Source organism: Falco punctatus (assembly GCF_963210335.1).
Source record: "Falco punctatus genome assembly, chromosome: 9".
Classification (NCBI taxonomy): domain Eukaryota; kingdom Metazoa; phylum Chordata; class Aves; order Falconiformes; family Falconidae; genus Falco; species Falco punctatus.
The window spans coordinates 53014303-53030521 of NC_137589.1; the positions used below are offsets into that span (position 1 = coordinate 53014303).

At 48.2% G+C, this 16219-nt stretch overlaps 1 protein-coding gene across 4 annotated transcripts in view; it reads left to right on the forward strand.

The window, feature by feature from the left end:
* The window catches only part of COL27A1 (collagen type XXVII alpha 1 chain), a 189185-nt gene that overhangs the window by 102250 nt on the left and 70716 nt on the right, over positions 1-16219 (forward strand). For all 4 annotated transcript variants that reach the window (XM_080401112.1, XM_080401113.1, XM_080401111.1 and 1 more), the window contains 9 exons: positions 694-747; positions 1123-1167; positions 8953-9006; positions 9734-9787; positions 9942-9995; positions 12042-12095; positions 12404-12457; positions 14346-14390; positions 15705-15758. In XM_080401112.1, the coding sequence (XP_080257238.1) occupies positions 694-747; positions 1123-1167; positions 8953-9006; positions 9734-9787; positions 9942-9995; positions 12042-12095; positions 12404-12457; positions 14346-14390; positions 15705-15758 (468 nt within the window). The remainder of the gene's footprint in view (positions 1-693; positions 748-1122; positions 1168-8952; positions 9007-9733; positions 9788-9941; positions 9996-12041; positions 12096-12403; positions 12458-14345; positions 14391-15704; positions 15759-16219) is intronic.

Consider the following 16219-nt stretch of genomic DNA (forward strand, 5'->3'; position numbering starts at 1 on the left):
AGAGTAAACAAACTCCAGGATTGTCCAGCCAAAAATTTTAATTTTTCAAGTAGTGGAAGAGGTAAATTAATTGATTCAAAAGTTAGGAAGAACATGAGAAAAATTTCTTGGATCCTACCACAGTGGCAGACTTCAAGGTGGTTTCTTAATTAATTTTCCGCTATTTTGCCATTAATTTACCAGCCTGAATTCCTTATCTAATTTTTTAAGTGGATCCAGGAACTCAGGCTCCTGGTTTTGGAGTCTGACCATGCTGCCCGACACCCGTATTGCCTGTGGGCAGGAGCGGGATGCTCACGTTCTCCAGGCACGCTCTGCCCGGCGGCCGTGCCCAGGCACAGGAGCAGCAGCGCAGGGCGCTGGGTGAGCCGATCCCGGGGACAGCTCACATCTCCAGTGGTTACTGGTGGGGCATTTTGGGATCTCTCTGTGGCAAGAGCAGGGTGTGAATAGGAGCTGCCCTTCCTCCCTCACATGCCTGCGAGGCAAAACGCCCTGTGCTGCTTTTGCTTAGAGGTTGTCTACACATTAGAAGTCTCTCAACTTGTGCCAGGATGCTGCTTCTGCTGCTGTCAGTGGTGCAATTCCTCAGGGATACCAAGAGACCAGATAGGAGAATGGAATTTCACACCACATACAGCTGTCTGTTGGGTTTGCACCTAATGACGTCAGTAATTTTCTTTCTCTTACTAGGGTGACATGGGCTCTGTTGGACCGATAGGCTATCCAGGACCAAAAGGCTTAAAGGTGAGTGATGAGCTGTGTCAGCTCTTGTCCCTTCATGGCAGGGCTGAAGATTGTTCTGTCCTTCCTTCGGGTAATGATAACTGTCCCGAGAGACAGGATGGGTAGCAGCAGTGCTTGCCCGTTGACCCAGGCACAGGACTGGCGAACACAACATCCCACTGGTGGTCTGCAGTAGGTCTAAGTGAATGGAGAATCCCAGGGGCATTTTCCCTGCAAACCTCCAGGCCATGAAGGGTGTTGAAATAAGGTGTGATGGAGCACGCTTTGGGAGCAGTCTGGCTCTGAGCCACCAGCTCCATCAGGGACATCGATGCCATAGACCTGAGCAAGTCTTCACGGTGGCTCAGTCTCACTCTGAACTTTCTTTTGTTCCAGGGGCTGATGGGAAACCCTGGAGAACATGGACTGAAAGGTGATAAGGTGATCGGAATACTCCCTTATTGCACTGTGTTTTAATTTTGCATGTGAAATCCCCTTTCTAGCTTCTCTTTCTTATTCAGCACCATGGTACTGGTTCCACTCTGGCTGTCTCTTTGCCCCCACCCTCCCTCTTTCTTGGCACTCCAGTTTTGATTTTTCTTTCTTTTACGATATCTGCCTCATCCCCCTTTTCATGGAGTTCTAGTATAGACCAGTTATGCTCAGATCCTCTTTGGAGCTTCTGTCCCCCACTGATGATGACAGTAACTGTAAGGTTATCTGGTGTTTCACTGGTCTTTTATGGTTTTATATTGGTTACATGATGGGATGGGGAGGGGAGGACAAGGATGAGGACATGACAACACTGACAGTGAGTTTGCATTAATGCATCTGGGGGAAACACATGATGTGACAAAGCAGCACAGCTCACGGATCAAGCAAACCAGCTGGATGCCCAGGAAAAGCTGTTCCACGTTAGGTACCTCGGCTCCTGTTCAGAGGCTCACCTCGGTTCAGCTTCTTGCTGAGAGGAAATTGCCTTGTGCCAAACCGATACAAATTACTTTAGAAAAAGAAAAAAGGAGAAGGGCATTGATTGCGATGATTTAGTGCTGCTGGCACAAAGACATGCAGCTTGAGCTAAATCAGCATGAAGCTGTGTGTGTAAATGTCTTACTGTCATGAGGACCGTCATCCTACAGATACTCGACTCTAGGGTTTATTTAGTCTAAAAGAGTGGGAGGTGCAGTCATTTATTGTTGGCTCTGGTTGCTCAGGAGGGCAATGGAAAATGACCATTAAGTGTATTTTCCTCCTCCTGTCTGATGTTTTAATCTTTTGTTAGATGTGTGCTTTTAAAGAATGATTTAGCAGCCCAGAACTGCACATGGGGGAAGCAGTGTTCAAGCCAGTTGATTCCACTCTCCTGATACTGTAGCAGCACCTTGCCAGGGCTCCTGTGTCTGCAGTTTCCCTTCCCCCCCCCCCCCCCCCCGTACCACCTTTTCGCTTTGGCAGAGAGGAAGGACAGGGCAAGAGAAGGACTTTTTCTTTAGGACAAGCTTAAGACACTGTAGCTGGTTTCTTGACTCAACACCTGTTCCTAGAGCCCGTAGGCTCTTCTGTCTGCTCCCTGGAGTAAGTGGTTGAATATCTTAAAAATGGCCAATATTTAAATCATTGTTTAGCAAAATAAACCTTCCTGGACATTACAGTCTCCATCACTTCACACAGACTGCTCTGTTCATCCCCAGCGTTTCTCCAGCCACTGCTTTCATATTAACCAAATGGTTTGCAGCTCTTCCTAGAGTTATCCTTAAAATACTCCCAAGTGCAGAATTATCCATCCTCCCCCAATAATTCCATGCTCAGTCTTGCAGCTTCTCTCCTGAGGTGCAGGAAACCTTCCCTCTCCCTCCCCAGCTACCTCTCCCACGGCATTTTCCCTGGACAAGGCAGATTTCCTTCCTGGCTTTCATTGCAGCCCTCCCCTAACCCAAGACTGACAAACCGTCCCTCCTACTCAAGCCTTCTCTGTCCCTATCAGTTGACTTTCGTTCAAATATCCTGTGTGCTATCAGACACTCAGATCAGACCAATGACGATTTCAGAGTCAGAGAGAGCTTCCAAACAGCTTGCGTGTATCCTTTCCGGAGCCCAGCAGCCAGAGGGCTGGGAGATGGAAGGCAGGAGGATATCAGACCCACCCAGGCGCTGCTGGCCACAAGTCCCAGCCGCTCGGGTGAAGGCGCGCAGCTCTGGCATTGCAGTTTCTAGCCAAAGCATCCCAGTTTGCTACACTTCTTTGCATGAGTATAGACAAAGTTCATCAGCTCTCCTTACATTTAGGAGAGAATTTGGCCTGAAATAGCATTGTGGTTTTATCAGTTATTTGGTTTTCTGACTTGTTGGTCTTGCTGTTCAGCTCGTCGGCCCTGCTTATAATACATCCCTTCTCCAACTGATCAAAAGGCTGTTGTGTTCATTTACTGGCTGCCACATTTCTTTAGTGAAGGGCACCTTTAAGCCTTTTTATTTTCTCTCACTCCAACTGGAGCATCATGAGAAAAATGCTCATCCCTTCTTGCAGCTTGTTTACATTTGTGTTTTAATTTATGTTCTGGTACCATGAGGAAATTAAGTGATATCTGGTCTTGCTGCTTTTGCTCAGTTTGTAGTAAGGGAAAAACTCGGCCTTAAAAGAGCTTGTGGTCTAAATGCATGTGCGGTAAAAGGAAAGGACATTTATGCCCTTCATGTCATCTGAGTGCTCCTGAGTTGCAGAAGTGAGTGAGGAGGAGGTGGCTGGAGGTGGGGAGTACCCCTGGCCTCTTGGACCCTCTTCTTGCCAGGACCATCTTTTGTCTTGCCATTTACCTTGTTTCAATGAAAATGTTTCCTATTGCAGCCTTTATTAAGAAACCACATCATAAGTCTTTCTTTGCCCCTCTTGGTTTTGGCCACATGCTTTTCAATTGAAGCTGATCTTAGAAATCTCTGACTTAAGGAAATCCCACATATAGGAAAGAAGAGCCAGGATCTCTGTGTTCACTTAGTGCCTGGCTGGGCTTGGGTCACAGGGAGGACCCTGCCTAAAGCAGAGGGATTGACTTGTGCTGGAGGCTTGCTTCTGTACTCTCTCTCCAGTCCTGTCACTGTTAGTTTCTGCTGCTATTTCTATTTTCAGGCTGTGGCATCTTATTTGAAGGCTTTGTCTGGTTGCCTACTATTCTTTTCCTCTCCATTAGATTTTGACTTCATTATAACTCTCCATCCTCTTCTTCAAACAAAATTGCCTTACTGCTATGACCAGAGGAAACATAAGCAGCTGCCCTGAATCTTGTATTTACTCTCTGTCTGTCAGTTTGAAAGTTTGCCTCTTGCCATTTTTGAAACAATTCCAGACCGCGGTTGTATGCAAACTGCCTCTGCAGAGATCCTTATTCATGGCTTGGTCACCTCCCAAGTAACAGAGTTCCCCTCTCTGCTGGATGTTGAAGATGCAATTACAAGGCTGAACTTAGCTAAATAGTTGGGGGTGACAGTCCAGCCAGCCTGCAGAAACCTTCTCCCTGCACATCTGTGTCCATCCCACTGTACCACTCTATGAGCATATAAGGCCCCTGAGTTTCCTTCGAAGAGCAAATTATTTCAGAGTTCCAAGCTGGTGCTGCTTTCCTGCGGTGCATTCAGCAGGAGTGCTGCAGGAGGAGGAAGGGCTGGCAGCATCCCGTGCAGAGCCGATGCGCAGCCCGTTCAGCAGAAAGCAGTGCTAGAGTCCAGGAGCCCTCTTTACACCCTTGAAGACACATGATTTTTCGCAGGGCTTGAATTGCCATTAGCCAACTGTGCAAGCATCTTTCCTGAGACTGCAAGTGGGTGCCTCAAATGCCTCTGAAAGACCTGAGCCGTATGCTAAGCGTGGTGAATGCGTGAGATGAATGAATCCAGGTACTAACGAGCAGACACGATGCCCAGGCTCAGCCAACAGTAGCTGTCAGCCTTACTAAACGTGCCAATTCTGGCAGCAAATCAACCCCTTACACCAGAGAGTCCCAGCCTACAGAAAGCTAAATCTTGTACGAAGATTCTCTGGAAAGCAGTTTCTGATAAGCCCATTTAGAAATCGAGGCTTTTCCCAAAGGAATGTGAGGGATTATTGCAGTAGTGCTGTTCTCTCCCATTACAAGGCTGGGGGGGACACATAAATGTACTGGCTCTCCCCGCTTCTCCACTGTGGCTTTCAGAAAGCTGTTAAACATAGAGTTAAACTTCATGTTTGGGGGGCAGGGGAGTGGGGGGAGAAAAGAAAAAAGAGAAGCCCTAGGCACTTGGCAGCATCTGAAATGCTGGGTCAGCAGGGGCGGAGAGCAGCAAACCTCACTGCTCCGTGCTGACAGTAATCAGTAACCTTTTGTAATTAGTAATTCACTAACGCAGCAGATGAGAGCAGCCTTGGGGGCCTCACACCTTCCATCTGCTGCCACTCACGGACCAGCTCAGGTCTGAGGGGGAACAGGGATTTCCAGAGTCCCCCGCCTCCTCCCTGGCAGGGGATGGGCTTTTTCCTCACGCTGTAGTTCTGCAGAACTTGGCCCTCTTCTGCATGCCCGCGTGTTGCTGCCCATGCTGAGCCCAGCGCTGCTCCCCTGGGACCCCGCAGGGCTGCGGGAGCTGCCGTAGGTGCCGGTGCACAGGGTGCCTGGAGCACAGCCCACGCCTGGCCGCCCCGCCGCTCCAGGGTGCCGCTCACGGTGCCTGTCTGAGGGTGCGCTGATGAATATTTGGTTAGATGTCTGCAGTTCCCTGTGAAATCCACCTGTCCTGGTCACATCCAAGCATGTGGCCTTGTACAGGTTTGTCTTTTTGTAGCTGAGGAGCATCCCCCTCTCTCAGCAGTGGTCAGGCCAGATGCTGGCGAAGCCTAGGCACGATGACTGGGGGCTGGGCGGCAGGCACGTGGTGACTGAGGCTGCCACCTCGGTCAAGCCGGGAGAAGGTCCTCACGGCAACGCTGCATGTTTCAGAAACGCTGCTACCATTCCCCTTTGCCGTGGCAGGAGGAGAAACCTACCTCAACACGGAGAGGGTTTTCCTCTTCCACGAGAGGGTGTTTCTCACTGCTTTTTGGACTTTGTTTCCTATGTTGCATTGCTCACTATTCCACACAGCGCAGCTTGTTAATCCCAAATGCACGCATCATATGGTGGAGCCCAGGCATGAACTAGAATAAGGGGCAATGTCCCACTTCTCCTGCAGAAATCACATCTTTGTAGCTAGCAGCTAGAGCAGCAAGTACAGAGCACGCCGATGCTAGCCAATCCCTTCAGCATCCCCCATCAAAACTTGGTACCGCAGAATTTAATCATGTTTTTCACAGCTTCACTTTTCCCACAAAATGAATCATCCTTTTATTTCCCTTTATATGTTTTCATGGAGGCAAAGATAGGTGGCAGAGAGTGTTCCATCTGCTCTTACAATGAGAAGTGGAATTACTGGATAACCCTGAAATAAAGAGTGGTCTTGAGAAGGCTACATGATGTGATGAGTGCAGAGGAAGGGTGGAGGAAGGGGAGGAAATCCTAGCTACTTGTTCACATAAAGGAGTTTTATGAATCAGGACATCTGTAACTAGTGAAGGACACGGCTCAGTAGTTTTGCTGTGTTGGCCCCCCTTGTATTGCTAAGCAGAAAGTCTCGGGAAAAGAGATTTCCAATTGAGAGCAAAATGAGGCTTTTGCACAGTGACCCCCCTGCATCCTACGGACAGCGAACACGCCTCTTGCAAATCCGTCACTTCCCTCGCAGCCCCGTGGTGCCGTGTGCCGTTAAGAAGGGCCTCAGGGTCTCTGAAACTGCATTTCTTTTTATAGGTGAAACATGAAACATAGGCAATATCCCATGGGCAGAGCCTGTTTGTAATTTCAGATTGTGCATTCCTCCTCCTCCCCACGAGCAAAGTCCTCGCAGCCCCTTTTCATCATCTCAGCGCTGGGGTTTTTTAATAATAATAAACGCGCTGGACCTCTTTCCTCCTTGTTTTTTCCTTCACATTAAAGGCTCACAGCCTGAGATTTACTGTGCTCAAGGCGGGTCAGAGGGGATGCCCTAGTCCTCAGTTCTGGTTTAAGATATTAATGGCCATTGCAGATGGATCATTCGTGCCGTGACATTTTGCTGTGCTATTGCAATAGCATGTGACCATCTAGCGTGGAGCCCAGCTACAGCTGAGAGATGTGTTTTGTCTTTCCTTCTTACCCTCTCTAATGCCCGTTTCTCAGAGTTGTTTGAAAACTTTTCTCTGTCATGCCGTTGCTATCCCGCTTTGCTTAAAGGTTAGCGATAAAGGTTTGTTCCTGCCTTTTGCTATGCTCAGGAAAATCTTATAGTAGTCATTTCTTAATGTCCAAGTATTTCTTTCAAAACAGTATTTCAGCGTCCACTTGTACCGTCAGGGTAGAAAACTGAAAAAAAAATAATCTTTTTTTTTTAACCCTCAACATAGGTGATAAAGGCAAGGAGTTTTCAGAGCAAACCTCTCACTTTCAAAAAAACCTGTTTTCCTGCTGTCTTCTGGCAGGAGCCAGAATTAGAATAGATTTCAGCATTTTAAGCTGTGGACTAGACAAAATAAGTAGAAAATTCAGAGAAGATGAGAGAAGTCTGGCAGTGGCTGGAAATGAGCTGGTCATACAGTAGTTGTTTTGTGATCTCTGTTCTATCTAATACTTGGGGTTCATCCGAACCGAAGCTGTGTAAATAGCTGATTGGTTCCATTTGTTTGCATTGCCAAAAAAAAAAAAAAAAAGATGGAAAATAGTTTGAAGCAAAATGTTGGTTATTTGAGTAAAATTAAAATATTTTAGGTTAAAAACCAAATGAGTAAAATTAATTCAATGTTTTTAAGAGCAACATTTCAATTTTGCTATATAAAATACTTGTTTTGAAGATGGTTCAGTGAAATGTTCCGGGAACATTTACCAAAACATTTAAGGAAATTTAGCATGAATCCATTAAATGTTTCCATCATGGAATCTGCATAGTTCTTAATTATTTTTCTTCTGAAATAGTTGTCTCCAAAAAGTCTTTCCCAACTCAAGCCTTAACCATCCACAATTTCATTATCCCCTGCATGTCACTGAAGTAGCCAGAATTATTTCAGCTCTCTGATAACCAGTGGGTGGCTTTTGCTGGGGTAGAAGCAGGCTTCCTCTGTCAGCTCTGTGCAGCCTTTGGCTCTGTTGCAGGAATCCGTATGCCTTCCATGTGGACTGTGTTTAAACATATAGCTCTCTGCTCTTGTATGGCTTGTTCCCTTCCTAGGAGGCCAAGTTTGGAGGCGTGTGCTGCGCATGGGACAGAGTTCCTCTCACAGTTATTTCTGTTGAGTCTTGTCATTGTACCAAGTTTTTACAGTCATTCCTCCTTTGACTTCCCAAGTAGAATTTCCCTTTCTCTACCCCCTCATTGACTCATTCTTTAAGTAAATTGCTAAATAAATGAGGGTGGAAGGGCCATCAGGGGGTCATCTGGTCCAACAGCCTGCTGACAGCCAGGCTAAGAGGCAGTGGAAGGTAGCCCACCGCTCCTCAGAAAACCTTCAGGGATCCTTATTTCCTACTCAGGGAGTCAGAATCGGCTACCACGGTCCGAAGAGGAGAAGGAAAGACAGGTCCGTTGGGAAATAACTGTCAGTGGCGGTGTGCTCAAAGATGGGATCCCCGTCCCAGTGAACACCAGCCCACCCCTCCCAGGGAATCAGCCTAGATATTGGCAGCAAGCTGGTACTAAAGCATTACTAGAAGTTACTCTTGTTTTCTTATGGAAGAGGATTGATCTTTGATGCCAGCACTAGGATACGTTCACATAAAACCCCGAGTATTTTTTTCTTTTCTATAGAGCCTTATGAGAGGAAGAGGTCTGTTCATTGAAACCTAAACTAGCTCTTCTGTTCAGCTGTTATTTGATGCTTCACCACCTTCACGGTTGCTGTTAGCCAGAGGAACATGGTCTCTCTTCTTGCAGCTTCTATAGAAACACAATGCTTGGGAATTCACATTTTTGTCTCTCCTGCAGTTTCATTTCTCACTTTAGAATCAGTGTTGGGAAATACATTTTTCATTCGGGATTGTTGTTACAGTTAATATGATCTACGGTTTGCCAGCAGTTCAGGTTTGAATGGGGGTAGCAATGAGACTTTTGCTGTACAACGCACCGTCTAGCATCTGCCTGGGCATTTTGGCCATTGCTGTTGCCTATTTTAACTCTCTGGTGATGTGTATCCAGGGTGATCAGGGAGGAGCAGGTGTTCCAGGAGATATCGGCTTCCAAGGAGACAAGGTAATTGTTTTTCTTTCCTACAGTTTTCGCGCCCCCCCCCCCCCCCCCCCCTTATGTAGTAGTATGTGTGGCCACCAGCTTTCTCAGCTCATCTTAAACCACAAGGAGCTGGAACTAGCTGCAACCTGCTCTCAGGTTCCCCTGCTCGGGTAGCTCTCATCTGGGGTCGGCTGTATCTTTCTAAAGATGTAGATTTTGTGGTTACTCCTAATAAAAGCAGTTCTGCTGGGGGCTTTCTATAAAAGGGGCCACATCTTCATGCAGAAATTGGAAGTGATGGGGTGGGCTTGATGGGGATGGGTGTGAACGTGGGTGGTCCAGCGGCTGCAGACTCAGAGATTTTCTCTGCTCAGTGCAGCAACTTAAACCCTGACCCAGTAAAGCACTGAACGCCGTGCATAACTTCCAAGCAAATTACTTCTCCCCTGTGACTACAATATGATACTGACCTCAGCAGACTACCACGGTACTGAGCACTGCACTGGGGCCGACATGGCGCGGGGCCGTAACTGACTGCAGCAGCTCCTGTGTTCTTCGGGGCTAAATTCAGCCCCAGCGTTAGCAGAAACACCTCGCTGATGTTGGTGCCGTTAGTCCCAGCTCCCTGGCAGGCTGATCTCAGCCTTTAGAAGGTGCTCCTTGCTCTGCTGCGGAGGAGCTGGAGCCTGCGCAATTGGTATGTTTTGATGCTTCATTGTGTTTTCTGAAAAAAATGTGTCTCTCTCAGGGCAGCCAGGGTTTGCCTGGGGTCCCTGGGGCACGAGGGAAAGCAGGCCCCCTGGTAAGTAACCAAGCATCCTCTGCTTCCTAATCTCCCTTTCTAAAGGTTCAGCGCCCAGCTGGGAAGGCAGCTTGGCGGGGGTGTGCTGTTCTGATCAGGAAAGCAGTAGCCAGGAGCCAGCTCACTTTTCTCCATGTTCTTCCGATTTCTGCAGGGAAAAGTCGGTGACAAAGGTCCAGTTGGGTTTCCAGGACCACCTGGCCCTGAGGTATGTCCCACCCCTTCCTTCTCACATCTTTTCTTCCCTTGGTAACTTCTGCAGTATCCTTTCTTCCACAAACCCACGTGATACCACCTCTCTCCCATCTTGTTTTGCCTCTGCAGCAGTAGTTACTGGATGTCTGCAGCTTGCCACCCCACTGAGAATCAGCTGGCTGAGCAGCACCCGTGTGCCATTTGAGAGGCTGTTAGAGATGCCAATCTCCTTTCCCACTGGAGGCTTTTAGCTCCCGAGCTCTGCACAGGCAGCCCCACACAGGGTTTTGATTAGGAGGCACATGCATATAGCTGCTGTGAATGCACATGGAAAGCAAGAGCCAAACACCGCCTCCCATGTGGGCACCCAGCCTGACAGAGGGACGGGACAGCTGCCACCGCTGCTGCTCACCATGACACCTGAGCTCTGATACATCTGCCAGCCCCAAAGCGGTGTGTTCTGGGGTCAGAGCCTTTGCTAATGACAGGCAGATGGATTGTTTTAGGACTAGGTGCCACCAGGCCTCCAGAAATGCCGAGACAGAAAGAGCTTTGCTGTGCTGTGGGATTTACTGTTAATTAATGAATTGAGGTCCACTTTTGTTCAAACTGGGAGACAGGGCAAGCTGTCCATCTTGTACCTTCTGACCACCTGTGCTCAGATTTCCTGATCTCCAGCTACTTTTCCAAGCCTTTTTTTTCCCAATCTTCCCGTGCAAATCCTATATGTAACAGCATGTTCTGCTGTTGTTCAGAAAGGTCGGTCCCCAAAGATTGTCTTTAACCTGGCAAACAGCATGTCACAACCTATCACCTCCCCCCATCTTGCCTTTTTTTCTTTTTTAACACCTTGGCAGACACTCACTGCAAAGCAGAGCATCCTATCATTTTGTGGAGGGAAGATCTCAAGCCCAGGAAAGCAAACAAAGCTTCCAAAAGATGTGAGAGAAGCTGGTGATGCACTGGAATAGAGTCCCAGACAGTGTTCCAGCCACCGGCTATCTCTGGTGTTTCTACTCACCGTGGTGTTCTCTGGCCCTTTTTGTTCTTCAGCAGCTTTTGTGGGGGCAGCACATTCATTTCTTGAATCTTGCATCTCACTTTCCACCTACCCTCTATTCAGGCTAGGGCTTCTCTTCCTTGCTAGGGTATGACGTACATGAGTGGTGACAAGGTAAGGAGGATCAAGATGAGCTCATGACCCATCCTACATCTCATGGTTTCCTGGCTTTTCCTTCCACATCTTATCATAGACATCATGGAGGGGTTTTTTTTCAGTTTTTCCCCCACAAAATACCATTTGAAGTAGAAAAAGACTTACTGCCCTTACCAAAAAAATTGTCACAGTGATACATTAAATGCAGGGTCATCATCCCCCAGCGCGTTGCCATTTCTCTCCTTCGTATCCAGCCAGGCAACATCTGTAAGATGCTTGAGAGCCACTTCCAGCACAACTGATGGTCTGTTTTCCCTTCATCAGTGCTCTGGTATTTTGCTGGCTCTGGAAGGGCTCTTGGTCGAGTGCTGCCACTTAGCAATCGTTCCTCTTTGTTGCTGTTGGAAGTGAGCACAGACTCCTTTGTTTCCTCAGCGAAGGGCTGGTGGGTGGAAAGGAGTCACTGCCTGGCTGAAGGCAGCAGCTAACGAGCATGTCAGCACCTTTCCTAATTCCTCGCCCGCTCCCCTTCGTCGCTGAGGCGTGCAGTGCAGTTCGCTTCTTGGAGCCAGTGAGATTATGCGCTGACTCATAAAGATTAATTAAAACCCAAATTGCTGTTTTTAGCTGTGTGATGACAGGGAGGCCCTCACAGCAATAACTCTTGCAAGAAGATGGACCTAAAGGGAGCTGCTGGGAAAGGCTGCTCTCGAATCAAGCCCATAGCGCTGCTCCCGTTGTCCTGTTCCGTTCCCTCTGGAAGATGTGCAGTGGCCCACGCGTGGACACTGCCGGCACCTAACAGATGTCTCAGCCTTGAATTAAAACCCTGGTGGAGGGTCTCCTCTGAAGCTGGCTGCAGGGGTCCACCTCCGCACCCTCACTGTCTCTCGTTTTCTTCAGGGCTTCCCGGGTGACATTGGCCCCCCAGGAGAAAACGGTCCCGAAGGCCTGAAGGTGAGCGGAGTAGAGACTGCAGCTCTGTGTGGGGTGGGAAGCAGCCAGGGAAAACAAAGTAGTGGGAAGGGGGGAGAGAGAAAGCCCTGGAGATTCCTAAAGATTGTCCTGGCCAGTGCTTCAACTTGGTCTGTTTGGCTTGAGGTCCCTCCAAGTGCAGGGTTTTCTTTTTTTCATTATTTTTTTTCTGTAACAAAATTGACATTGGATGATTTCCTGTAGCTGTGAAAGAGACTTTCTCTTTTTAATTGCCCTTCTGAGCTTACGTTTCTGTTTTCTGAGTGTCTTTTCCTTTGGCTCTTTCACAGGGAAAGCCAGGAGCACGAGGTTTACCTGGGCCGAGAGGACTGCCTGGACAAGAGGTGAGTGTCTTCAGACTAAGAGCAGATTGGATCTAAAGGATAATGTTGAGTTTTGAAGATTAATACGTGCTGAAATGGTACCTGTGACTTGAAATCCCCCCGTCCCTCTGCGTGTGGAAGCAGAGGCTTGTATTCAGTGATCAGAGACCCACGGAAGAGCTTCCCCAAACTGCAGTCCTGCCGTCTTGGCTTGCGGTCACTGCGGCACCTGCTGATCCTGACCTCCGCACCGCTTTGTGTTTAAAGCCTGTTCCCCTGCCCCCCAAGCGGGCGTCAGCGCCCTGTTCCCTGCACACCCCCTCGCCCAGACAACCCTGACCTGGCTTTTGCTTCCCGCTCCTTGTAAATGTGTTTTCTTCCAGCCGTGAGCCCTGCAGACCCCACTCGCTCGCACGAGCAGTGTCCTTTCGTACAACAGAGTCCGTGAATTGAAATCGCTGCTCTGCAGGGTCACCTGCGCCAGCACCTCGGAGCTCGCGGCTTGCCCTTACCGCTTCACCTGCACACGTGAAGCCTCGTTCCACCCGCAGTTACTGAGCGGGGCGGTTGTCATTGAGCTCATTGTCCGGGTGCTGTGAGCGCGGCAGCGGCAGCAGAGGCGGCCCCAGTGCCCTCCTTTACCCCGCTGGGACTCCAGTGACTTCAGCGCAGTTTTGTCTCATTTACTCCGGCATAAGCTGTTTGTCCAGAGTCGTGAGACATTGTGCAAATAATACTTGTTGCACGCGTGGGCAGGAGCTTGTTCTAATAGCGCTAATAATCTAACTTTTTCTGGGAACTCTTTTGCTTGGTCTCTAAATGGGATTAATGCAAATCAGCTCATTTATTTGCACTGAAATTGGGGGGGGAGAGAAATATTCTAGGCAATTTACAAAGGGAATCGAAGCCTTGCATTCCAGATTCAGGCAGGCATGACCAAGCTGCCTTCAATTTGCTCTAGTTAGTGAGTGTAAAAGTAAGACTGAAGACATGGACATGGAGTTTGACGTAGCTGCGCTGAAGGACTTTGAAGGCGCAGCAGACCACACCACCACCTCTACCTACCCAAGGTTGAGCCTGTGGGTTACCTCTTCTTTAGAAATGTAGCATATGGGGGTGGGGGGGTGGGGGGGAGTTGCCTGAGCCTGCTGAGCTGAGCTCCTGACTTCCAGTCCCATCTTCAGCCCGCCAGCTCGTGCCACTTCATTACCACGGCTGACCACCTAAATGAGAACAGCCAGAACTGTGGCTGCCAAGGGCGCTTTTAATTTCTCTCTTGGCAGTTGGTTTTAGACACTTGAGATAATTTTTGTGAGGCTTAATTGAAGGTCTCCTAGAAACTGTAGTTCTGATCCTATCACATTAGGATTTGGTGCAGAGCCAAGGGAGAGGACCGAGTCCAATTGCTGTGTGAGATTTTGAGATAGCTCCATCCTGCAGCATGTGTAGTCCCATTTGAAAGCAAAAGGGAAACCTTCATACAGTTGCCAAATGGTTCTGTGGGAAATTTTGCAACGCCCTTTTTGTGGGGCAAAAAAAAGAAAGAAAAAGAGTAGAGCGCCCTACAGCATTCGTATCCTTGCCAAATCAATTGAAGCAGAGTCATGTGAGCGTGCCCACAGTACCCTATGGGCCAAATCCACCCCATGATAAGCCAAATCAACTGGTGTAGGCTTTGGTCAATTTTTTTTTTTTTTTTTTTTTTTGTGAGACGAGGAAGGGAGATGAGAAACCTGAGATGCTGAGCTCCCAGCTCTAAGATTCTAAAGGACTCCGTTGTTAAAAGTGACAGCTGAGCACACAGCCCGTGTTTAACTGCTGCTCATGCTGCAGACCTTCCATTCTTGCTGCTGGGTGGGTGCGAATTGTGTCACTACTTTCCTTTTATTTTAACTTCTTTTCACCTCAGGGAGATGAAGGACCCTTAGGACCACCAGGAGTCCCTGGTCCAGAGGTAGGTTTCAGTCGGTTACTCAGTTACTACCAGCTCTGACCTTGCAATGGAATTGTAGTTAAACTAGCATAAAGCTTCAAGCCTCTTGGTTTGGGGACTGATCTGCCCTTCCAAGAAATATTGTCTTGTCCAGGGCTTGGTCCAGCTGCTTGATCCAGGATGGCTGAAAGTCAAGGAAGTATCTTGCACAGGGCATTGAGTGGGACTCTAATTTTGTAGCCTGCTTAAAGTCTTCAAACCTTAAAAAGCCCTCTAACATTTAACTAGTTCATCCTCAGGATAAAGCATGTTGACTGGAAACCCTCTCTGTAACCAGCCCTGGTGTTTCTTCCTTGATTTACGGTGCTTTTCAATGAGTAGAGGGAAAAGCAAGAAAAAGGACCAGACAGTGAGAGAGAGTCCTTTTTGACCTCTAAGTCACTCTGAACACAGTGATGTATCACAGAAACAAAGTTAGAAGAAGCAAAAAGTTTATTACCATAAATGTGAGCTTGCCAGCTCAGGCTTTGGTAATGGTTGTGTACATAATTGTCATCTCAGGTTAATAAAATATCTTGAAAATTGGTAAGTGTGCTGGAACTTCTCGGTGGATCAGGAAATAAATGTTTTCTCTTGAATTTTCTCCACTGTTCTGGTAGACACGTTCATTCCTTTCCAGAGCAGCATGTGGGACAGCACCATAAGTGTTCTAGCCAAAGGGAAGGCTCAACATGAACCTTTTGGTCTGCAGGGGGTTTTCTGCTTTTCAGAGCTGTAGCTGTGAATGCTAGCCTGGCTTCCCCCCACTGTAGGGACAGTTCGGCTCCCAAATCCTCTCTGGATGCCGGGATGGAGCCCATAAGAAGCTTACATGGCCGAGTCCCTGCCAGCGCTAGGGAAGTACCATCTTTGAATGCTCAGGCTGCTGATGTCCTTGTTGGCATTCCTACAAGAAAATTGCTGCAAGTGGGGTAAATCAGCTGAATGCAGCACGTGATAAACCGAAGGGCAGCCACGACGCCCTTGACATGGTTGGTCATAGTCCAGGCGTTACGTTCCGGAGGCAATGTTTAAGTAATGGAATTGAGCTGGAGGGTCAGAAACGGGCTGGACCTTGGGCGTGTTCCCTGCGGAGCAAACCTGGTGCTGCTTGAGGCACAGCACTTTCCTCTTGCTGTCTTGCCTTGGCCTCGGTAAGGGCTGCTACATCTCCAGCGCCCTGAATTCACAGGAGGCGTTTGGTTGTAAGCTGCACCACACAGGTTCACAGACACGCTGCTGTGACCAGGGGCAGCTGCAAGCTTTTTCTCTTTATTGTTTTTCCATGTATTTCAGGGTCGATCTGGCCAGAAGGGATTTCCGGGAAGACCTGGTCCCAATGGTCCAAAGGTGAGGAAGGAGTTCGCTCATGATCAGAGAGGCACCGGGTGGAAGGGAGGAAAGAAAGAAGGCAAATGGCTTTTCTCTCTCAACTTTACCGTGCTTCGAGCCTGGGGTATTCATTCCAGAGAGGACAAGGGGACCTGAGAAGTTTCTCTTTTTCTCTGAATTTTGGGGTCTTAGCTTCTGTTTGGTGTCTTCAGCAAAAAGAACGATGGTGCATTTTTTTTTAAGCCATGTGCTTTATTATAAACAAGTGTGTTCCTCTGATATTAACCAACTCCCCTCTCCATCATCTCATCTTATTTTCCATTGCTTCTCCACGGTTTTGTTCTAAAACAATGCACATCATTCCTATCTTTGCTGCCTAATTAGCAGCTGGAGCCATCCCAAGGCAGTTCGCTCCACAAACCCACACTCAAAAGGAAAGAGAAAACCCAACAAAAACAACCTCTTCAAACAATAAATAG